Source organism: Melitaea cinxia, chromosome 17 (assembly GCF_905220565.1).
Source record: "Melitaea cinxia chromosome 17, ilMelCinx1.1, whole genome shotgun sequence".
Classification (NCBI taxonomy): Eukaryota; Metazoa; Arthropoda; class Insecta; order Lepidoptera; family Nymphalidae; genus Melitaea; species Melitaea cinxia.
The window spans coordinates 2,827,876-2,853,764 of NC_059410.1; the positions used below are offsets into that span (position 1 = coordinate 2,827,876).

Genomic DNA, 25,889 nt, shown 5'->3' on the forward strand with positions numbered 1-25,889 from the left:
TACGATTAAAATCGAATGAAGCTGGTGAAATTCAGTAGTTGATTAGTTACAGCACTAGTATTAAAAAAAAGACTTAGAAAATAGTTTTTGAGACGTTTTGTAATAATTAAAAATTGCATGCTGCTTTAAAGTAAGCGCGAAAAGAATACTCCCAATATATTCTATTATATTATTTAACGCGCCAAAAAAAACGTATTTTTTAAAAACACTTTATGTTATTAATAATTCTTTTATTGTTTCTTTATAGTTTCGTACCAAGTTACGTTCAAGGGTATTTGTCAAATGTCAAAACGGGCCTCTTATTTTGTGACGATTATAATCCCCTCAATCCCCGTCCCCCTTGCAACTTAGTGGTATGAAAAATGATGTTGACCTTGATGTTTTGAGATGTTGACCGATTCTCAGATCTACACGATATGCACACAAAATTTCATAAAAATCGGTCCAGTCGTTTCGCAGGAGTATGATAATTAACATTATGACATGAGAATTTTATATATAAGATGTAAACTATAAAACTAATTTCAATTAAAACGTTTTACATAATTATTTACAAAGATGATATTACACTAAGCTTCATATTTTCGATCTATAGGGCAGTAACCTCCACTGTGATTGTATCATTTCTTTGTTGCTCTCTATGTTAGCTAGTTGCTTGTCATCTGAAAGGAATATTTCGTGTTGAAAATCTTTAACTTTTTTATACGTATAATTAAACTTATTTATTATATTATGGAGGTATAAAATTTAAAAATAAATGTACTCTTACGTATTGAATAATTTTACAGATAATAAAAAAATCGGATTATACCGTAATTTAACAATGAAATACACACAATATATTTCAAAAAAGAACAATAATATAGGTCAGGTTATAACAGGTCCGATGTTTAGAAATGCCTGTCGAGTGTGAAGTGCTACACGAGGCACCACCAGGTTGATGTAAGGGCAGGGCAATACCAGGAGCATAGCAAAGGCGTTGTTGACCCCCCCCCCCCCCAACTATCTAACAGCTCTCTTTACCTTACTCACCACAGGAACACAACACTTTAAGAGCAGTATTATTATTTTGCTGTAATCTTCTGTAAGATTGAGATACTTCTCCACTCAGCCTGTTCTCGATTTTGAGATTTATCCTGCTACCCTATCGCAATTGAAATAAAGCAAGTTTGTCACATATCCGGCGGCTACCCACCCCTGTCGAGTATGAAGTGCTGCACCAGGTGCAGGAAGGCGCGCGTGGGCACGGCCATGTTGATGTAGGGGTAGCTGGCGCCGGCCTGCGTCTTGGCGTTGCTCACGATCGTGGCCAGCACCGACACGCGTAAGTCCGCGCCGATGCGGAATATCGGCCCACCGCTGGGATAGAGGTTTTATTTTATGTCACTAGATCGGCAAACAAGCGTACGGCTCACCTGATGGTAAGCGATTACCGTAGCTTATAGACGCCTGCAACACCAGACATCGCAAGCGCGTTGCCGACCCAATCCCCAATAGCTCTGGTCACCTTACTCACCAACAGGAACACAATACTGCTTGAAAACAGTATTATTTAGCTGTGATCTTCTGTAAGGTCGAGGTACTTCCCCAGTCGGGCTGCTCCATATTTTGAGCAGGAATTCCTGCTGTGCCCTACCTCAGTTAAAAGGTGCTTATTGAAGTTAAACTTCCTTACGCGCGCTTGACTTGGCGAGTGAGCTGGTGAATGCGTGTCGAGAGCGTTACGAAGTGTCATTGGGTGAGCCGAACGGAAGTTGAGAGGGTAAAAAGTTTAGCTTCAGTCGTGTGGTCTAAAGCACACTCATTTTTTATTTACGGTTTGTTATTACAGCCTATTCGTGTTGAGGAAATAGTGAATCATCGCTGCTATTTTGCGAAGCTGTGCTACTTTATCGATTAAATCTATTTATTTTATTAACGATTAAATTACAAACAAAGCTTAAAGAAAAACAAGGAAAAATTGCGCTTTAGCGAAACGACTGAAGTAAAACTTCTTTAGCTCCATCTAACTTATACCTCCCACTCAACTTCCGTTCGCCTCCCCCGATCACACTTTTCGTAACGCTCTCGTCACGCATTCATCAACTTGCCCCCTAAGTCAAGCGTGCATAGAAAATAGTTACAGACTTTTTTGAATATCATATCAAAAATTGACCGCTCCAGCGGGGTTCGAACCCACGTCTCCGACCAAAACAAAGTTTTGGTCGGTGGACTCACGTAGGATTAGAGATACTAAGTCTAGTTTAATTAGTCCTCTAAGTTGCATGTGTAAGTACCAAGTTATCGAAACTAACAAACTAATATTGGAATAATAAAAGCACGGGCATTATGAGCCCGTGGATATATATTGTTATATAAAAAAAAAAACCCACGTCTCCGACTGACCGTGTCGGCGCTCTAGCCAATTAAGCTATGGAACGGGTTCGAACCCCGCCGGAGCGGTCAATTTTTGATATGATATTCAAAAATGTTTAGAATTCCTAATGTGTGGGTAACACAAAAATAAAATCGTACATATTAGTTACAGACTGTAGTACAATGGGCGTACTTTTCGCTTATTAGCCATTTCTTCCAGACAAAATAATCCCATTAAATTAAGTAAATTAGAACGCGTGTCTGAAAGGCTTACTTCAACTGGTCAATTTGAACACGGCGTTCTAATTTAGATGACTTCGAATCTATGTAATCATTATATATTTCACCAAATGCTAAAAAAATTTAGAATTAATGAATAGATGTGTATAACCATTTAACTTCAAGAAGCACAAATTTTTTTGGTACATTTTTTTTTTTTTTGATAGTTATAAGGAATACAGGGCTAAACAAATATTGCACTTTTTTCCGACTCACGGAGTTAGATCTTTCGCGAGTAAAACCATGAAGACTAACTAGTATTAAAAATATTTTAAAATTAATAGAAATAATGAAAGAATATGAACCATGAATTAATATCATACAGTCACCAGCACTCACCTAAAGCCGGACTGCACGCAGCACGAAGTTTGTATCATGGAGGGCGATACGTTGTTGATATGACCGCTCGTGACGGTGGGCTTCAGATCGTCCAGGTTGTCCTCATTGAAGTACGGGAAACCCGCTGCTAATACTGATTCGCCTGTTTTCATAACATGAAATAAATAGACACCCATAGACACTTAGTAAACAGCTCTAGAGGTTTTGGCGTTTATATTTGACATGACAAAAACTGTATGGCTCATACCAATATTTATTGTTACAGGGACCATATGGTGGACATAGCAGCCACCGTACCCTGTCTTAAGAAATCTATAGGTATATTATGAATCAAAACCTTTGGTACCCCTTTTACGAAAATTGCGACGGAGGAGTATGATATTTCGCACACTAATAGTTTATATAGAGAAGGAGTGCAGAATGCTAATATATTTTTTAAAATTATGCATAAAAATACATTAAATTGATAATAAAAATAACATTACACACTACCATATATTTGACATACATTCGCATACATAGGTATTCTTTTGTTTATTATTATAGAAGTAATGTCTGACAACAGAACCCTAATAATATCCAAACTTATCATTTAAATTAATTATGGTCAAATTTCGACCACTAGTATATATTAATTGTTTTGGTAAAGACAATTATTACATATGAAAAATCTTTTAAATTGTTAAGTGGGGAAACCTTCTTACCCAATTTCACCCCATTACAAGTCATATTTAAAGAACAAATCTGAATCAAACTTGTTTTACAAAGACGGTAGTGTTAGAAAAAACACCATAATATTGAAAAGTACGGATATTAATATTTTATATAAAAACGTTTACGATTTTAAAAATCTCGATTTTATCAATAAAAATCACTAAGTATACCTTTTATAGCGGGTGTCTCAGCGAAAACAGCCGGTGTCAGATGTGTCCAATGATCGGGGTTCGTGTAGAGTAACGCCAGGTCGTAAGCCTTGTCGTCTTTTGTCATGTACCGCACTATGGCCGTCTCTTTCACTTTTTGACAGTACAGCGACACTTTGTATGATGCGTGCTGTAATATTATTAGTTCCAAAATATTTTTTATTTTCAGATAAGCTAAAATTTGAATAGTGAATTTTGAACTTCAAAAGTTATTTGTTTGTGTAACTATTTGTTAAAACTTAATTTGTTCTTGCTTTTTCATCGTAGCGGACAAAATTGGTAACATAATCATTAATCCAAAATTGTATTATTAAAATAATTTTTTAAACGGTTTTTAAACAGCTTTAAAATGTCGGTTTCTTTCAGAGAATAACGAATGGCAAGCTCGATCGATTATTATGATTTAATCCTTTGAAAGCCTTTGTAGTAAGTACCCGGATAAGGTAGTTTGAAAGTGAAGATAACAGTAAGAGATTAGAGAGTCGCGTTGGCGCAACGGTTGCAGCCATGGATTGTACCTGTTGCGCTGGCGGTTGCGGGTTCGATCCCCGCACATGACAAACATTTGTATTGGCCATACAGGTGTTTGCCGTGGTCTGAGTGTTTGTGCAGTCCTTGTGGGTCTCCCCACCGTACTTCGGAGAGCACGTTAAGCCGTCGGTCCCGGTTGTTATCATGTACCTACACCTGATAGCGATCGTTACTCATAGTAGGGAATATATCCGCCAACCCGCATTGGAGCAGCGTGGTGGATTAAGCTCTGATCCTTCTCGTACATCGGGAAAGAGGTCTATGCCCAGTAGTGGGACGTTACAGGCTGAAGCGAAGCGTAAGAGATTAGTATATTGTTAAAGTGCTTTACACAGTCTAAGCACGATAGGTGGTTACGAGGTTAATGTAAATATGGTGGGTTAGTAGTGTTGTGTGGTTTTGTGTTGTGTTGTGTTGTGCTGTGTTGTGCTATGTTGTGTTGTGTTCTGTTGTGTGGTGTTGTGTTGTGTTCTGTGGTGTTGTGTGCGTGTACGCACGTGCTTGACGACGTGCGCGCAGGTGAGCACGTGCCCGCGGCCCACGTACAGCCCCGCGCCCCACGCTGCGCCGCAGCGCACCAGCACCGTGCTGCGGTCCACCGCCTCTGCGACACGTGGGACGCTTGCTTACGAACGGTAACACGCCGGGGACAAGCCGGTAGGCTATGACTGTGACTTTGTAATCTTTGAACCAGTTCAAATAGCAAATTCGAGTTCTTATCAAGGTACGGTACAGCAGGATATATCCTGCGCAATATTTAGAGCCCGACTGTGGAATTATATCAACAAAATAGAAGATCGCAGCCAAATAGCACCTTTCGCAAGAAGTATTGTGTTCGTGGGGTGAGTAAGGTAGCCAGAGCTCCTGGTCTGACGTGCATGTGAAGTTTCTGGTGTTGGAGCTATCTACCAACAGGCGGGCCGTACGCTTGTTTGCCGACCTAGTTGTAAAAACATTTTAAGGGTTGGTAATCGAAGAGAAGTGAGTGCGTGAAAAGCGCAAAGATCTTGACAGTACGGCACGCAGGGCACTACACACTGGCCCACACCCACACACTGCCCCACACAGTACGCACCCAGCACGGCGCGCAGGGGCACTACACACTGGCCCACACGCCACACACTGGCCCACACGCCACACACTGGCCCACACGCCACACACTGCCCCACACGCCACACACTGCCCCACACGCCACACACTGCCCCACACAGTACGCACCCAGCACGGCGCGCAGGGGCACTACATATTGCCCCACACGCCACACACTGCCCCACACGCCACACACTGGCCCACACGCCACACACTGCCCCACACAGTACGCACCCAGCACGGCGCGCAGGGGCACTACACACTGCCCCACACGCCACACACTGCCCCACACGCCACACACTGCCCCACACACACACACACAGTACGCACCCAGCACGGCCGCGAGCCGCGGGTCGGGCGGCGCGCGCGGCGGGTGCGCGGGCGGGACGCGCAGCTTGGCGGCCAGCACGGCGCGCAGGGGCACTACACACTGGCCCACACCCACACACTGCCCCACACACACACACAGTACGCACCCAGCACGGCCGCGAGCCGCGGGTCGGGCGGCGCGCGCGGCGGGTGCGCGGGCGGGACGCGCAGCTTGGCGGCCAGCACGGCGCGCAGGGGCACTACACACTGGCCCACACCCACACACTGCCCCACACACACACACAGTACGCACCCAGCACGGCCGCGAGCCGCGGGTCGGGCGGCGCGCGCGGCGTGTGCGCGGGCGGGACGCGCAGCTTGGCGGCCAGCACGGCGCGCAGGGGCACTACACACTGGCCCACACCCACACACTGCCCCACACACACACACAGTACGCACCCAGCACGGCCGCGAGCCGCGGGTCGGGCGGCGCGCGCGGCGGGTGCGCGGGCGGGACGCGCAGCTTGGCGGCCAGCACGGCGCGCAGGGGCACTACACACTGGCCCACACCCACACACTGCCCCACACACACACACAGTACGCACCCAGCACGGCCGCGAGCCGCGGGTCGGGCGGCGCGCGCGGCGGGTGCGCGGGCGGGACGCGCAGCTTGGCGGCCAGCACGGCGCGCAGGGGCACTACACACTGGCCCACACCCACACACTGCCCCACACACACACACAGTACGCACCCAGCACGGCCGCGAGCCGCGGGTCGGGCGGCGCGCGCGGCGGGTGCGCGGGCGGGACGCGCAGCTTGGCGGCCAGCACGGCGCGCAGGGGCACTACACCCTGGCCCACACCCACACACTGCCCCACACACACACACAGTACGCACCCAGCACGGCCGCGAGCCGCGGGTCGGGCGGCGCGCGCGGCGTGTGCGCGGGCGGGACGCGCAGCTTGGCGGCCAGCACGGCGCGCAGGGGCACTACACACTGGCCCACACCCACACACTGCCCCACACACACACACAGTACGCACCCAGCACGGCCGCGAGCCGCGGGTCGGGCGGCGCGCGCGGCGGGTGCGCGGGCGGGACGCGCAGCTTGGCGGCCAGCACGGCGCGCAGGGGCACTACACACTGGCCCACACCCACACACTGCCCCACACACACACACAGTACGCACCCAGCACGGCCGCGAGCCGCGGGTCGGGCGGCGCGCGCGGCGGGTGCGCGGGCGGGACGCGCAGCTTGGCGGCCAGCACGGCGCGCAGGGGCACTACTGCCACCCGACACATTGACGGAAAAAGTTGCCCGGCTATTTCGGAATACAATGTGCCGTTGACAAAAAAAATAGTGATATAACTTTAGGGCTAGGACCAAATACAAATTTTAAGCAGGTAGGAAAAAAAAAAGATTTAAATAATAAACCAACTAGATATTCAACATTAAGGTAGTTTAATTTCCATTTTTTTTTACACTTACCCTCATGTAACAAAATATAATAAATAAGCCTACCTAGCTAACCCCAAAACCATCACTTCAGAAATTACAATTTAAACAAATACTAAGGTTGCTCAGTCGTAGAGAGAAGGTTCTTAATATATTTACTACATTAAAAAAAAATACGTGATGAGTATAATGTGCTTAACGAGTATAATGAGCTTAACGAGTATAATGAGCTTAACGAGTATACCACCAGAAATCAAATAACCTTGTAAATAAGCATAGATCAACTAAATAATGAGAAAGTCTGTACCTCTTCTGCTTTAATTCATACCAATTACTTGAATTGTCAATTTGCTCTGGACATCCACCGGGTGTTAAGGTTTCAACAGGAAGTTTCGATGAGCAGGATCTCCCGCCCAAAGGTTCTACTTTAATACGGACAGATGTTTCATTGCTCTGGTGATCCACGGTAGACTCAGCTTTCAAAATATTGAAAAGATACCTTTTAGTGTTTTATTTAAATTCCAAATTCAAATATCCAGGCCTCGATGATTGAAGTTTAACGAAAATGACAGAATGTAATCGAAATATAATTTTAAGTTTGAGTTCTGTTTGTAACTCATTTAAGTTCCATCTTAATTTCAAATTATAAATTTTTCATATTTAAATTTTTCCTACATCATGGTAACGCAAGTGTATTTTCTTCTAAAGTCATATCTCCATTAATTAGTTACGTAATATAATAAAATAAAACAATAAAATACTAAGGAAATATAAAAATGAAAGAATCAAAAAAAAAAAAACCCTGAAACAAAGAAAACACGTTGTCAAAATGGCGGAATCGAACCGATGCAAAATTTAAAAGAATGGTTTAAAATCTTACCAGAGTAGATTGCATAAATGTAATCTCTCGTTCCCACCATCCCCGAAATCAGATAAAAATATCTATTTCAAAATGAACAAAATAAGGAAGCTGTAACAAAAGTAAATTACGAGTTAATATGACACCTAAAGGTTATCACAAACACAAAGGGAAAAAGGTCCCACCAAAATATCGAAATTAACTCACCATTATTGTTGAGATAAATAAAATTATTATTCTCTACTTCAGAGACATAATTTTTAATATGCAGGCGAACCTGGCCAACAAAACACGAAAACGTGAAATCTTTCCCTCGCCGTTCCCAATCATGGTCGAAGCGAAAGTCCTTTTAATCTGGCAGTGTTGCCACTCAAAATTAAAAATTTATCCAATACAGTAAACCGAAAGACATCTATATAAATATTTTTTTTTTTATTATTATTTATAAAAACAATTTAGACAAAAATCCTAAGCAATTAAATAAATATTTAAATATGAAACAATGTAAAAACAAAACCGTGCAAATACATAGCAACTCTCCAAGCACGCCATCTAGTGAGCCCGCAAGCTTCGCTAGACAAACCTCAATACCAGGATCAATAGTAATACCGCGGCTATAACTAGATGTCGCTATGCACCACAATTTTACTACGTTACAATACCCCCCCCCTTACGAAAAGGTTCACCGGGTGAACCACGCTGCCCTCAGCGTTTCAGACCTGAACTAAAGAAATTCCAACTAAACTATCCGGAACACTTAAAAAAAAAAATGTATGAAAAAAAACAATAATATTGCGGTGTATTAAAATGTGCTTAAGTGAGAGCACCTTGACATCACCTCCCAGCTCATTGTTAAATGCAATGAAGCTATCTCCACGGTGACTCACTCCTTGCTGCCAACCGCCGGAATACAATTGTCAAAAGACAATGCTTGAAATCGAATCATGTGTAGTAGTGCGCCCTTCCTAGCGACTAATCACAAGAAAATGCAAAAGTTTCTACTATTTATTAGAATTGGTTCTAAATAAGAAATAGTAGTTTTCCTGGAACTGAACATAACAAAGACCTGAAATCAGAATCTTGAAATAAAATTCAATAACCCAGGAACTAAACAAAACGGAAAATACACGGAAAAATCCAAAAAAAATAAAAAAAATACAATGTATCAATCAGCCAAAATCTTAAGACAGTAAATATCAGCATCACAAGTTATTTACTCCCTTTTGCTAGTCTTCCACGAACACTCAAATCTCAAGCATCCTAACCTTACTTACATCAACTTCATCAATCCCTATTCAAACCATGGTAATGTAACTGCTAACTCAGTACATCACTACACACTCAAAAAAAACTAATTGAATATAGTCGAAACTTAAATATCCAAACAGTAAAGACCACAAAAATGAAATGCTAAATATTTACCTCTTAAAATCCTTAATATGCCAAGTACCTATAGGATGGTTGTCAGCAACTCTAACCAACTCATACACTAGAGGTGACAAAACTTTTACTACCCTGCACTTTTCATATTTAGGAGCCAACTTGGCTGTAAAAAATTTCTCAGCATCGCTTTGTGTATACGTCTTTTTCCACACAATATCGCCTACCGCATAACGTGCTGGTCTGCGCCGCAAATTATAATGCGTTGCATTCTCTGCATGAGCCTGGAACAAATTCTCTCTGACTTGACGAAATATGTCCTGTAAAATTCCAAAATTTCCAGCATATTCCTCCCTTGGCATTCCTACCTCGTAATCCTTATCCGAGTCTTTATAAAAGGAACCATTTAGTACCGGTTCTCTTCCATGGACAAGAAAAAACGGGGAGAAACCAGTGGACTCGTTTACCGCGCTGTTAATGGCAAACTGGACTTTATACAAGTTTTCATCCCAGGACCTGTGGTTGTCTTTCACAAAAGCAGCTACTGCAGTCATAACAGTCTTGTTATACCTCTCTACAAGATTTACTTGTGGTGTATACAATGGTGTGTAATGCAAATTCGGAATATTGTAACGCTTTATGAGATTACGGAATTCGGAACCCGTGAATTGCGATCCATTGTCCACAATCACCGTTTCCGGAACACTATGGTTCAGAAAAACAAAATTCTCAAGCGCCTTTACAACAGCGGCACCTGTGGCACGCCTTAACGGAAACAACATTGTATATTTTGAGAAGCAACAAGTTACTACAAAAAGAAACGTAAAACCTGATCTAGATCTGGGCAAAGGTCCTACCAGATCAGCAGAAATAACCTGAAACGGTCTACTACAGACTTTTGGTTTTCCTAATAAACCAGGAGTGGCTGTTGTTGTATGCTTATAAGCAGCACAAACATCACAATTTTTAACATAATCAACCACATCCTTATACATACCGCGCCAAAAGTATCGAAGTGATATTCTACGATGAGTTTTGAACACGCCGAAATGACCAGCAGTTGGGTCTGCATGGTTTTCTTTCAAAATCCTATTAATGTCGCTCTTATGGACTACCTCTTTCCAATCGAACTCACTCAAAAGCTGGTATTTACATTTACTGAAACGGAACAATTTATTATTCAAAATGCAAAAATTTGGAAAATTGGCTGGATTATTTTTACAACCATTAAATATTTTGTCATACCAGTCATCAACGATAGTCTGTTGTCCCGAACTACTTCGTCCAACTTTAACCACATCAACCTTTATGAGTCTCGACAAGGTATCCGGAACTACGTTATCACTACCCTTTCTATGCTCAATAATAAAATTATACTGTGACAATCTGCAACCCCATCTGGCCAATCTCCCAGAGGGATTTTCCAAATTCAAAAACCACTTAAGCGATGCATGATCCGTAATAATCGTAATTGTTTTTGAACCAAAATAAGCCTGAAATTTCTCCACTGCAAAAATGACAGCAAGAGCTTCGCGTTCTGTCGCACTGTAATTCCTTTCATTTTTATTTAAACTCCTACTGACATATGCGATGGGATGATCATGTCCATCTACCTCTTGTGTCAACATACCGCCAACTCCATAAGCTGAAGCATCGCAATGTACCTTAAATGGCTTGTCGAAATTCGGAACCGCAAGCACAGGTGCCGTTACTAGTGCATTTTTCAAAGTATTAAATGCCACCTCTGCTTGTTCACTCCACTCAAATTTTGGTGCGTTCTTGCCTTTACTAGTTAATCTATTGAGTGGGGCTGCTATAGTCGAAAAGTTTCTAATAAAACGTCTATACCAGGAACATGTACCTAAAAATATTTTTACATCCTGTGCGGATTTTGGTGTCGGAAAATTCATGACCGCGGCAACCTTTTCTGGATCAGTTCGTAACCCAAATTCATCTACCATGTACCCTAAATAACGTAATGATTTCCGAAAAAAACTACATTTTTCAAAATTTATTGACAATTTAGCCATTTCTAATTTATCCAAAACTCTATTTAACAAAATTAAATGCGTTTCAAAATCTGAAGAGCAAATCACAATGTCGTCTATATAACAAAAAACTCTCCCATTCGTTATATCGTTACAAAAATTTTGATTAAATAACCGGTCCATTAATCTCTGTTGTCGTGCTGGAGCACCGCATAAGCCAAAAGGCATAACTTTAAATTTAAACAAACCCCTACCCGGAACTGTGAAACTAGTTTTCTCTTGAGAATCTTCACTTAACGGAATTTGCCAAAAACTAGAACTTAAATCAATTGATGACAAAAATTTAGCTTCTTTTAGGCTATCCAGAATTTGCGGAATGTACGGAATCGAATATGAATCCCCCTTGGTTACTGAGTTTAACTTACGGCAATCCAAGCAAAATCTCCAGTCTCCATTTGCCTTTTTAACCAAGATCACTGGGTTATTCCAAGGACTCTCACTAGGAGTGACTACATCCAATTCCAGCATTCTATCTAGTTCTTTACATAACGCCTCTTTCTTTTCCGGAGAAAGTGGATATTGTTTAATCTTAATAGGTAAAGCATCACCGGTATCAATAATATGTTCAATCAAGTTAGTTCTACCTAATCCTATCCTTTGTGATGAAATATCCAAAAATTTATTTACTACTGAATTCGCTAATTCTTTTTGCTGGTTTGTTAATGATTCAAAAGATTTTATGGTATGAACTGGTTCATTATCAATAACATTTAAATTATAAAATCTTGAAGGTGCCTTACTCAATTCCAAATTATCAAAAATTCCTGGCGCTAACTGAAACGTTTTCCAAAAGTCACAACCAAAAATAACATCTACCACAATAGATGGAATTACAAAAAATTTAATGATGTGAGTCATAGAATTGTAAGTAATCGGAATAAACATGTAACCCAAGCAATGGAGTTGGTCCCCATTTGCCACAGAAAATGTGGTGTCATTATCCACATGTAATTTGTAACCCATTTTCAAAAAAACCTTGTGCGCCTGGTTACCCAAAATTGACGCGCAAGCACCGGAATCTAGTAATCCTGTAATCTCTAAGTTGTCTACTGAAGTCTGTAAATGCGGTCTAACATCCTTTTCATTAATTGAAAACAGAACTGTGTCAGGTATGCAAGTTGTTTTATTATAATTGACACCACTATGTAATTGTGTCTCTGCACAGTCCTGGTATATTAGTTTTTTGGATTTTTATCTGAAAGTGGTGGTCTGACCAAAGGCTTCTTACTACACACTGGACATGTTTTAACTGTGTAGTTCTGCAATCCACACGAAAAACACCTTAGAGACCTCGGAACAACCCTACAAAATTTAAAGTTGTGGTTACCCTTACCACATTTATAACAAAGTTTTCTTTTTGACTGTAACAAATTATTATCTTCACTCCTATTAACCTTAACCGCTGTCGCCGAAACTGTGTTTACTTGTTTTGAATTCGGTTTGTAAGCAAACTCAGAACTTAGAAGTGCTTTATTACTACTGGGCTCCGAAAATAAAGCAGAACGTTGTTTGGCAGCCTCTAGTTTACGACACTTTTCTTTCAAAACTGCTACTGAATCTATGGTTACTAGGGCCAGTTGCTCGGAATAACATGGACGAATGTTATGTAAAAGAATGTCTAATTTTTGTTTTTCAGAAAGTTGAGTCGTTAATCTCGCAAACATACAGAACATTACCGAAAAATAAATACACACTGGTTCATCGGGGCCTTGCGTACGAGCTCTGATTTCTCCAATTAACCTATGATCATAATCGACTGCGTCAAATTCTTCCAAAAATAACTTTTTTAATTCTAACCAATTTGAGACTAATGATTTATTACCTCTGAACCACAATAAAGCTTTACCTGTAAAAAGATGAAAGGCAGAAATGAACAGCTTCGAATCTGAAACTCCATACGACTTCTTATATTCTTCCACACGTTCGATGAAGCTACGTGGGTCTCCCTGTCCATTGTAAGTTAACTTCCACTTGGCGACATTTTTGTCCCCAGTGCATTCTACTGTGGAGCTGTCTGAAGTCAAAGATTCGCTTTCCTGAGCCCAATCATTGTTAGGTTCCAATCTTGAAATTAGAATTTCCAATTTTGAACTTATCTCACTCCTCTTACCTTTTAGGGTGAGCTCGGAAGAATGTATTCTTAAATTTCTGAAATATAAATGTGACGCTAAAGCTTTAGCCCTACAAAGAATATGTCGCTCTTTATTTTCCTCAAATTTCTTAATTAAATCTTTTAAATCCTGAAGTTTTTGAGAAACAACCTCCAACTCGGTTTCAGCATCAATGTCCGTTTCCAAAATTGATTCAGAAGGAATCTCTGTTATTAAATGTTTTAATTGTTTCTTTAAACCAAGCACAGTAGGTGCTGGCGTTTCAGAACGAATGGACACCTCATAAGTTAATTCGTCTTTCAAAAGAGAGTGAAATTGCACAAAAGTTTGTTCCATTTTGATTTATAAAAATCGGTACAGCCAAGATATTAGAAATGGATCCCGGTGGTATTATCGTTACTAAAAAAAAAAAAAAAAGGTTACAAAAGCTTCAACAAAATCAAAATTACTTATACGGAATTTAAGCATACTATTAAAAAAAAACAAAAAAAGAAATGTTTAAACTTAGCCTACTCTAAATAATATCTCAACAACTATGCTTCCATTACAAAATAATATTTCTAAAGTATACAGAAGAAAGAAGAAATAATACTAAATAACATACAAAATTGTAAGGTGTGATACAGCCTTATGTGTCAAAATAATCAATGTGGCACAGCCTTCATATACACAACTCAACAAAAAAAAAAATATGTATATAACCTAAACTAGGTATAAATTATAATAACTCTAAACAAAAACAATCAACTTACTATGAAATACCAAATACAATTTAACATTGGTCAGTTGAAATGTTCATATAACTCTATATGAACCCAGAATAAAATAAAGAAAATACATAATCTAAATTATCAGAATTATCCAAACAACTTGAAGTGTGGTATGGTATAACCCCAACCTCTAAATCAAATAAAAGTAACTAATCTAATCAAATAAATAAATACAAATGCAACTATGTCTAAGAAACTACTGAATCTTAACAATTGTCAAAAGAACGTCTTCACGGAAAACTTTAAAAGTCAAAACCTCCCAAAAGAAAAAATAAACAAAATGCCAAGGCACAATATGCAGTGCAAACAAGAATGAATAATTGCAAATATGATTTGATACCAACAAAATGCAAAAAAAAAAATTATTTACTTTTAAAATTTTTTCTTTACACACTGACAATTGTCAAAACTCAAAATACTACTAATATTACAGTATTTTCAAAATCTACGGGTGATATACTCATCAAACAAGATAACATTAAAAAAAAAATTATACTCGCAACAAAAAAATGATATTAAACTGTGATTACAACAAAAAAAAAAATTCAAAATAAACCATGGGTTTTATTGCTTCACTCTAACATCTATGTTTGTATATAAACATCACAATTTAAATTAATCCGTGGGCGCCATTTGCCACCCGACACATTGACGGAAAAAGTTGCCCGGCTATTTCGGAATACAATGTGCCGTTGACAAAAAAAAATAGTGATATAACTTTAGGGCTAGGACCAAATACAAATTTTAAGCAGGTAGGAAAAAAAAAAGATTTAAATAATAAACCAACTAGATATTCAACATTAAGGTAGTTTAATTTCCATTTTTTTTTACACTTACCCTCATGTAACAAAATATAATAAATAAGCCTACCTAGCTAACCCCAAAACCATCACTTCAGAAATTACAATTTAAACAAATACTAAGGTTGCTCAGTCGTAGAGAGAAGGTTCTTAATATATTTACTACATTAAAAAAAAATACGTGATGAGTATAATGTGCTTAACGAGTATAATGAGCTTAACGAGTATAATGAGCTTAACGAGTATACCACCAGAAATCAAATAACCTTGTAAATAAGCATAGATCAACTAAATAATGAGAAAGTCTGTACCTCTTCTGCTTTAATTCATACCAATTACTTGAATTGTCAATTTGCTCTGGACATCCACCGGGTGTTAAGGTTTCAACAGGAAGTTTCGATGAGCAGGATCTCCCGCCCAAAGGTTCTACTTTAATACGGACAGATGTTTCATTGCTCTGGTGATCCACGGTAGACTCAGCTTTCAAAATATTGAAAAGATACCTTTTAGTGTTTTATTTAAATTCCAAATTCAAATATCCAGGCCTCGATGATTGAAGTTTAACGAAAATGACAGAATGTAATCGAAATATAATTTTAAGTTTGAGTTCTGTTTGTAACTCATTTAAGTTCCATCTTAATTTCAAATTATAAATTTTTCATATTTAAATTTTTCCTACATCATGGTAACGCAAGTGTATTTTCTTCTAAAGTCATATCTCCATTAATTAGTTACGTAATATAATAAAATAAAACAATAAAATACTAAGGAAATATAAAAATGAAAGAATCAAAAAAAAAAAAACCCTGAAACAAAGAAAACACGTTGTCAAAATGGCGGAATCGAACCGATGCAAAATTTAAAAGAATGGTTTAAAATCTTACCAGAGTAGATTGCATAAATGTAATCTCTCGTTCCCACCATCCCCGAAATCAGATAAAAATATCTATTTCAAAATGAACAAAATAAGGAAGCTGTAACAAAAGTAAATTACGAGTTAATATGACACCTAAAGGTTATCACAAACACAAAGGGAAAAAGGTCCCACCAAAATATCGAAATTAACTCACCATTATTGTTGAGATAAATAAAATTATTATTCTCTACTTCAGAGACATAATTTTTAATATGCAGGCGAACCTGGCCAACAAAACACGAAAACGTGAAATCTTTCCCTCGCCGTTCCCAATCATGGTCGAAGCGAAAGTCCTTTTAATCTGGCAGTGTTGCCACTCAAAATTAAAAATTTATCCAATACAGTAAACCGAAAGACATCTATATAAATATTTTTTTTTTTTATTATTATTTATAAAAACAATTTAGACAAAAATCCTAAGCAATTAAATAAATATTTAAATATGAAACAATGTAAAAACAAAACCGTGCAAATACATAGCAACTCTCCAAGCACGCCATCTAGTGAGCCCGCAAGCTTCGCTAGACAAACCTCAATACCAGGATCAATAGTAATACCGCGGCTATAACTAGATGTCGCTATGCACCACAATTTTACTACGTTACACTACACACTGGCCCACACCCACACACTGCCCCACACACACACACAGTACGCACCCAGCACGGCCGCGAGCCGCGGGTCGGGCGGCGCGCGCGGCGGGTGCGCGGGCGGGACGCGCAGCTTGGCGGCCAGCACGGCGCGCAGGGGCACTACACACTGGCCCACACCCACACACTGCCCCACACACACACACAGTACGCACCCAGCACGGCCGCGAGCCGCGGGTCGGGCGGCGCGCGCGGCGTGTGCGCGGGCGGGACGCGCAGCTTGGCGGCCAGCACGGCGCGCAGGGGCACTACACACTGGCCCACACCCACACACTGCCCCACACACACACACAGTACGCACCCAGCACGGCCGCGAGCCGCGGGTCGGGCGGCGCGCGCGGCGGGTGCGCGGGCGGGACGCGCAGCTTGGCGGCCAGCACGGCGCGCAGGGGCACTACACACTGGCCCACACCCACACACTGCCCCACACACACACACAGTACGCACCCAGCACGGCCGCGAGCCGCGGGTCGGGCGGCGCGCGCGGCGGGTGCGCGGGCGGGACGCGCAGCTTGGCGGCCAGCACGGCGCGCAGGGGCACTACACACTGGCCCACACCCACACACTGCCCCACACACACACACAGTACGCACCCAGCACGGCCGCGAGCCGCGGGTCGGGCGGCGCGCGCGGCGGGTGCGCGGGCGGGACGCGCAGCTTGGCGGCCAGCACGGCGCGCAGGGGCACTACACACTGGCCCACACCCACACACTGCCCCACACACACACACAGTACGCACCCAGCACGGCCGCGAGCCGCGGGTCGGGCGGCGCGCGCGGCGGGTGCGCGGGCGGGACGCGCAGCTTGGCGGCCAGCACGGCGCGCAGGGGCACTACACACTGGCCCACACCCACACACTGCCCCACACACACACACAGTACGCACCCAGCACGGCCGCGAGCCGCGGGTCGGGCGGCGCGCGCGGCGGGTGCGCGGGCGGGACGCGCAGCTTGGCGGCCAGCACGGCGCGCAGGGGCACTACACACTGGCCCACACCCACACACTGCCCCACACACACACACAGTACGCACCCAGCACGGCCGCGAGCCGCGGGTCGGGCGGCGCGCGCGGCGGGTGCGCGGGCGGGACGCGCAGCTTGGCGGCCAGCACGGCGCGCAGGGGCACTACACACTGGCCCACACCCACACACTGCCCCACACACACACACAGTACGCACCCAGCACGGCCGCGAGCCGCGGGTCGGGCGGCGCGCGCGGCGGGTGCGCGGGCGGGACGCGCAGCTTGGCGGCCAGCACGGCGCGCAGGGGCACTACACACTGGCCCACACCCACACACTGCCCCACACACACACACAGTACGCACCCAGCACGGCCGCGAGCCGCGGGTCGGGCGGCGCGCGCGGCGGGTGCGCGGGCGGGACGCGCAGCTTGGCGGCCAGCACGGCGCGCAGGGGCACTACACACTGGCCCACACCCACACACTGCCCCACACACACACACAGTACGCACCCAGCACGGCCGCGAGCCGCGGGTCGGGCGGCGCGCGCGGCGGGTGCGCGGGCGGGACGCGCAGCTTGGCGGCCAGCACGGCGCGCAGGGGCACTACACACTGGCCCACACCCACACACTGCCCCACACACACACACAGTACGCACCCAGCACGGCCGCGAGCCGCGGGTCGGGCGGCGCGCGCGGCGGGTGCGCGGGCGGGACGCGCAGCTTGGCGGCCAGCACGGCGCGCAGGGGCACTACACACTGGCCCACACCCACACACTGCCCCACACACACACACAGTACGCACCCAGCACGGCCGCGAGCCGCGGGTCGGGCGGCGCGCGCGGCGGGTGCGCGGGCGGGACGCGCAGCTTGGCGGCCAGCACGGCGCGCAGGGGCACTACACACTGGCCCACACCCACACACTGCCCCACACACACACACAGTACGCACCCAGCACGGCCGCGAGCCGCGGGTCGGGCGGCGCGCGCGGCGGGTGCGCGGGCGGGACGCGCAGCTTGGCGGCCAGCACGGCGCGCAGCGGGGCCAGCAGCGTCAGCCCCACCCACTCGCCGCGCCACCACGACACGCTGCACACCACCGCGCCCACCAAGCGCCGTCTGCAACCGCGCGTACGCCATTGGGGACTGGACTGTTTTTTTTTATATCACTAGGTCGGCAAACAAGTGTACGGCTCACCTGATGGTAAGCGATTACCGTAGCTTATAGACGCCTGCAAAACCAGAAGCATCGCAAGCGCGTTGCCGACCCCATCCCCAATCCCCCCAGGAGCTCTGGTCACCTTACTCACCAACAGGAACACAACACTGCTTGAAAACAGTATTATTTTGCTGTGATCTTCTGTAAGGTCGAGGTACTTCCCCAGTTGGGCTGCTCCATATTTTGAGCAGGGAATTCCTGCTGTGCCTTCCTCAGTTAAATAAACAACCCTCTTAATATTTGACACAGCTTCCGCAATGGCAATTAATTCTACATGCATAATGGAAATATTACAATATATTTTAAATTTAACGGAGGATGCATGTGTTGATCAAACACTGCTGCTCCAACATCGCTTTGGTTTTTAGATCAATCAGTAAACAAACAATAGTGATTTGGAAAGTTTTGCTGTATTGATTACAAATAGTTTTTAGTTATTCAAGGTCATATATTTTTTTGTTTTTTAATTTGTTCTATAGTTGATTGAATTATTTTACACAGGTCAAAATTTGTCATCCATGTTTGTAGATTAAACATATCCAAATTACTACTAGCTTTAAAATAATTTTCTTTAAGACATTCGTGGATTGATATTAATAAAGGCTTTTTCTTATTTCTCCAATAAAGACTTTGGCAAGCATATTTTAATTTTTCTATTAGCCTAATAATTTCACTATTTGCGGTTGATCTTGGATCTTGTTGATTCCGATTCCTTGGTGCCAATATGAGCAGAACCAAAATTGTAACTGCCTTCAGGCTGCGATCCGGATATGTCCCGCTAAACAGCTTTGCCGCATTAATGGGCAAAGCTACGTCACCAACTTGTCGCTTTTTAGCGATAAGGCCGCCCTTTGTACCCAATGAATATATTGTCAAAATTTTTTCTTTCTTTGATATCTATCATTTCTGTTTTTGGTGTACAATAAAGTGTATTATTATTATTATTATTGTTCAGAATACAACAAAATAGAAGATGTGCTTTACATAATGGCTGAATGCATCCGGAACGAAGCAGAGAGGGCAGAATTTCTTGTTAGAATTGATGTAAATTCTTTCGATAGATGAATATGGAACAGTATCCTGGCCTTTCCAACATCTGGAGAGGCAAGGATGCTATACAAATTAGTATTAATAGGATTAAGACGTAAGTAGATTATTTTAGAGATTAAATGTATAGCAGCTCTCCTATTGGGGTGATCGTGATCAAACTCATTAATTAAATAAAGATTTAAAAAATTGCCTGTATCATAGCAGGAAAATAGCTACAACACCAGTTAGACGTAAATATTGGTACTTTGAGCCAGACTTACTCATTTCCTTCAGTAAACACAGGTCCTCCTTCAGAACCTAAGGCAGTCGCCGCGTCTGTCAGTACGAGAGATGGTCTCTTCCCCACCAGTCCGCAGACAGAACCGCGCGTCACTGCGTTTAGGAATACCTGGATCAATTGTATATTATGTTTTCAAACATAACATTTCTAATTTTTTATCATATCAAGTACTTATCTTATTATATAATATATCAGCTCTTAAATTAATTTGATTTTAATATATCTATAATATAAAAATGAGTCGCTGAGTGTGTTGCTAAGCGCAAAACTCGAGAACGGTTGGACCGATTTCGCTAATTCTTTTTTTAAATATTCCTTGAAGTACGAGGATGGTTCTTACGGAGAGAAAAATTAAAAAAAAATTTAAATTTCCTGAAAAAGTCTAAAAACAACACTTTTCTATATGTACGATTTTTATTTTTGTGTTACCCACAATTAGGAATTCTAAACATTTTTGAATATCATATCAAAAATTGACCGCTCCAGCGGGATTCGAACCCGCGTCTTCGACATACCGTGTCGAAGCTCTAGCCAATTAAGCTATGGAACGATATACTCGCTAGAGCGAAACTTTTGATATGATGATTTTTACTTTCGGTTTAAGCGAACCGTGGCGCCGTCTATAGTGAGTTCTTTACAGAGACTCGTAACTATTCAAAGTTTCATATTACAATGAAAATCTTTGACAGGAGACGACACCATGCTATTTTTAATATGTACGATTTTTATTTTTGTGTTACCCACAATTAGGAATTCTAAACATTTTTGAATATCATATCAAAAATTGACCGCTCCATATATATATATAATAATATAATATCGTTCCATAGCTTAATTGGCTAGAGCGTCGACACGGTATGTCGAAGACGCGGGTTCGAATCCCGCTGGAGCGGTCAATTTTTGATATGATATTCAAAAATGTTTAGAATTCCTAATTGTGGGTAACACAAAAATAAAAATCGTACATATTAAAAATAGCATGGTGTCGTCTCCTGTCAAAGATTTTCATTGTAATATGAAACTTTGAATAGTTACGAGTCTCTGTAAAGAACTCACTATAGACGGCGCCACGGTTCGCTTAAACCGAAAGTAAAAATCATCATATCAAAAGTTTCGCTCTAGCGAGTATATCGTTCCATAGCTTAATTGGCTAGAGCGTCGACACGGTATGTCGAAGACGCGGGTTCGAATCCCGCTGGAGCGGTCAATTTTTGATATGATATTCAAAAATGTTTAGAATTCCTAATTGTGGGTAACACAAAAATAAAAATCGTACATATTAAAAATAGCATGGTGTCGTCTCCTGTCAAAGATTTTCATTGTAATATGAAACTTTGAATAGTTACGAGTCTCTGTAAAGAACTCACTATAGACGGCGCCACGGTTCGCTTAAACCGAAAGTAAAAATCATCATATCAAAAGTTTCGCTCTAGCGAGTATATCGTTCCATAGCTTAATTGGCTAGAGCGTCGACACGGTATGTCGAAGACGCGGGTTCGAATCCCGCTGGAGCGGTCAATTTTTGATATGATATTCAAAAACACTTTTCTATACTCCCATACAAAAGATTTGTGATAATACTTAAAAGTCACTGTTAGGCGATACAAAGTTCGCCGGGTCAGCTAGTAATTTATATATGTGTGTATGTGTGCGCGTATATTTGTATATATATTTCAATGATTTAATGTTTTCTTATTGTACGTCTGCATACTTTAATTTTTGTCTGTAACCGTTCCTTTTTGGGTGTGCTGGAAGAAATCTCTTACAGGGTAAAGCACACCCGTTTATACATGAGTCTCCATGACAAATATATTATGTATATAATTTTGTACGTATAAAAATTAAACTTTAGAAAGACATATTTTTGTTTGAGAATTGGCTGACATACAATATGCAGATAAATCTAATATCTAAAAAGTCGTGGTAGGAATGGAAACCACGAACCTGGTTAACTAAGCTAGCAGCCAGCTAGTAGCCCTCACTATGAGTGCAAAAGTAATTTTTTTTAATACAATGAAGTTGTTTTTATATGTTATCGATGTTGTTGTTGTTGATGTCGGCTGTAATACAACCTATTTTAAATAATTAGTATTTTTTTTAAATAGTTATCGCACCTCACAACCAAATGGTGTTGAATGTACTTGAATGTTGGTACCGCGTTCTGGAGGCGCTTCGACTATGTCCAGTAACTCTGAAAGTGGCCTTAGAGTTTGGCGACCTGGAAGGGATTACAAGTTTTTATGGACACAATTTTATAACAAAATACTAAAGGAAGCTTTTAATTTACAATTATAGAAAGTGCAAATATATCGTTATAAAGGACCCAACAAGAAACTATGAAATAATAGAACCCATAGATATAAAAAACACAATCATGCAAAATAAGGCACAATCATATAGAAGCACCGTTAAAAATTTAACTGTGTACAAGTAACAAATTGTAATATCTACATGTGATTTAATAATAGAGTCAGCCTGTAACATCCCAGTGTTGGACACAGGCCTCTTCCTTCATCTAGACTATTACTAGTTGGCAGATATATTATACTATGAGTTACGATCGCTATCAGTTGTCTATGATAACATCCGGGACGGACTGCTTAACGTGCTCTCCGGAGCACGGTGGGGAGATTTGTACAAATACAAATATTTATCCCGAGAGGGTATGACACCTGATAGCGATCGTTGCTCATAGTAGGGACAATCTGCCAACCCGTATTGGAGCAGCGTGGTGGATTAAGCTTTAGAATAAAAAAGAAAAGAGGCCTAAGCCCAGCAGCGGGATATTACAGGCTGAAGCAAGGGATCTCTGTCTACCCAAAAGTTCAACAAACATACTTCGGTTATCACTCTCAAGGTCAACAAGCACGAAAACAGAAAGAAGAGCCTTTCCGAGCTGACTCTGTGTCTCCATATCCCCATCTCGGTGACCAATGGTCCAGCTGTATAATATGTCATCCACACATCTGTCTAGAACTGGACACTGCCAGACGTGACAAATTCTGGAACCAGAGCAAAATACATAGTTTTTATGGATAGTTGCAGCAAAAGAGAGGGGTTCTTATGGATTGATTAAGGTTCTATAAAAGCTGTTCTCATTTTGTAGGACTTTAGATAATGTGGCACTAAATTGAAATTTTGTTTTATTCGATCTTAAGTTGTAGTAAATGACAAGATATTACAAACAATTTAATGCGAAAAAAAATTGTTAAATGCATATTTAGTTCGGAAGAACCCTTGTCATTTAGGTGACTATTTAAAATCTAATTATTAATAACAGAGGTAAATAATAATTTATATGAAGTTCTAAGCCAATTATTATATCTTCCCAAAATAAATAATGGTAATTACCTCCCAGTCAACACTCTGACTTGATAGCTACTGTGTTCGAAATCAGTATCATTATCCAAACTTCTCTCTCTGCTTATATTTTCAACTTTATCATACACATTTGGAAACTTCGAGTGTGATTTCTCACACGTCACGTAAATCTCTGGTAAATGGTCATAGAAGTCTTCGTTCAAAATGGGTTTTCCTCGGGCGTTCTTTATGACGTCCGCTTGTTTTAATGGAGAAAGTATGGAGCCGTGTGTGAGTACCCATCGTTTTGAGAATTTCATGCCTGATGCGGACACAGTTAGGATGTTAGCATGTTCACCGTCGTCGGAGTAGTTGTAGGAGACCATCACGCCTTCCACCTCCATCTTAAATCTGAAATAAGTTTTAGTTATAACATTAAATGTTACTACATTATAAATATCTAATAATTTTTTAGCGCTAAATGGAACTTCGTTCACGATTACACATTTTGGTTTTCACCCCCTCTATTTTTTTGATAAAAAATAATCCCCTCAGCTCGTGGTATATCTAATAATAATAATAATAATAATAAATTCTTTATTTTAACCAAACATTTACAAATTTCTTCAGCGTACATATTTAGAAACATGTGCATTACAGTTAACATCATTACATAATATAAAACGAAAGTCGCTTCCCGCTGTCTGTATGCTGAGATTTTAAAAACTACGCAACGGTTCTTGATCAGGCTTTCTTTAGTCATCACTTCAGCCTGATACAGTCCACTGCTCGACATAGGCCTCCACGAGTTCGTGCCAATAAGGCGTGAACTCATTTGTTTCTTAGTAAAAAGAGTGATTCCAGAGGAAAGTTTCTATGTATAATACATGCATAATATAGTAGAGGAACACTGTATACTGACTACTACTACTACTAAACTATGACTGATAGTTTTTGTAACTGTGCGATTCCGGGGTAGGTCGCTAGTATATTTATATACCTAATAGATATGGGCAATACGATTATACTACATTTTGCATTGCCATTTATCATAGGAACATAACAGAAGTCAATGACAAAAAAAAAAAAAAAAACTATAGATCAACACAAGAAATAATTTTACAACAGTGAGTAAACAAAGCGCAAAGGCATCGTTATCGTAAACAATTTTTGTAAATCGCGGGTAATTGTAAATACACGGCCGCCTGGATCGACCGCTTATGCGACTTTCTCAAATTGGAAGTTATGACAATATATTAGTTTTAATTTCTATAAATTATTATTTATTTATTTATTTTATTTTTTATAATGCTGCAAGGGTGTTCGGTTCGCTGGTGTTTGTAAATGCTTATTTTAATTATCTGATAATATACCTATTTGCACACTGTATTGTCTCAAATCTAGCTAATTTTCATTTAAATCTGCTATACAAATAAAATAAAATTGGAGTGTCTGTTTGTAATATTGAAATAACAGCTTTTTACTAAATGCGTATATATATATGGTAGATATACCAAAATAGCATTTTTTACAATTTTTGCCTGTCTGTTTGTTCCGGCTAATCTTAGAAACGGCTGGACCGATTTTGACGAGATAGCAGATAGCTGATGTAATAAGGTGTAACTTAGGCTATTTTTATTTTTGAAATTTAATTTTTTAATAAATCTGTGAAATGAACAATAAACCTTTTGTTAAATTTCGAGCGGGTGAAGTCGCTGGCACAGCTAGTAAAATATATAATTACATAATAGTTCCGGTGTGATACGCAACCAAGATACAGATTAAAAAAATAAACAAAATTACAGATTTGGTTGACCTAAAAATTACAGAGTACTCTTCAAAACAATGGCTTAAAAATCACATAAATGTACAGAATTGGATGGATTACAATTGATGTAAGATGTATACACACATATACATGATTCTCGACATCTAATAAGTTTAACATAGTGATGATCAGTGGATCATGACCACAAATGTCACACCATATAACTTCTATAAATAAAGCAGTTATGAGCATTTGTATGTTGGCTATATATAATCGTAAACAGGTGTTGTGAGAATACGAGCAAAGCTAGCGAATTGTCTTCAATTGAATCATATTGCCTCATCTTTGACTACTTGAAAACATTGTTGTCCATTACAACTAGGACTTAGGTATGAGTTCAAGATAGGTGTTAAATATAATGGTCATATGAACGTATATTTTAACTGACTTAAAATAATTGTGTTTGCTCGCAAACGAAAAAAACCGACTTCAATTGCATCGAC

At 41.4% G+C, this 25,889-nt stretch overlaps 1 protein-coding gene and 2 long non-coding RNA genes across 3 annotated transcripts; all 3 read right to left on the reverse strand.

The window, feature by feature from the left end:
• Positions 1-522: 522 nt before the first annotated feature.
• On the reverse strand, positions 523-24,022 carry LOC123661734 (peroxisomal leader peptide-processing protease). Its single transcript, XM_045596678.1, has 10 exons — positions 23,670-24,022; positions 23,157-23,320; positions 22,433-22,536; positions 20,299-20,426; positions 18,722-18,888; positions 4,925-5,031; positions 3,858-4,026; positions 2,974-3,115; positions 1,196-1,359; positions 523-662 (listed from the first exon to the last, which is right to left on the reverse strand). Exons 1-10 carry the CDS (start codon positions 24,020-24,022, stop codon positions 577-579), a joined length of 1,584 nt encoding a protein of 527 aa, XP_045452634.1. The 3' UTR covers positions 523-576.
• On the reverse strand, positions 8,166-8,481 carry LOC123661735. Its single transcript, XR_006744392.1, has 2 exons — positions 8,347-8,481; positions 8,166-8,250 (listed from the first exon to the last, which is right to left on the reverse strand). It is a non-coding gene; the product is annotated as an uncharacterized LOC123661735 (long non-coding RNA).
• Positions 16,138-16,453, reverse strand: LOC123661736. The gene is made up of 2 exons (XR_006744393.1): positions 16,319-16,453; positions 16,138-16,222 (listed from the first exon to the last, which is right to left on the reverse strand). It is a non-coding gene; the product is annotated as an uncharacterized LOC123661736 (long non-coding RNA).
• Positions 24,023-25,889: the final 1,867 nt, after the last annotated feature.

What these genes read in the sequence shown, in the direction of transcription:
- LOC123661734 (XM_045596678.1), bottom strand. Translation starts at nt 24,022, where the DNA reads ATGGAGGTGGAAGGCGTGATGGTCTCCTACAACTACTCCGACGACGGT. An exon ending in GCGCGCACGTCGTCAAGCAC is followed by an intron (nt 4,027 to 4,924) that starts GTGCGTACACGC and finishes ATAATATTACAG; the next exon opens with CACGCATCATACAAAGTGTC. An exon ending in TGCGTGCAGTCCGGCTTTAG is followed by an intron (nt 1,360 to 2,973) that starts GTGAGTGCTGGT and finishes CCTCTATCCCAG; the next exon opens with CGGTGGGCCGATATTCCGCA.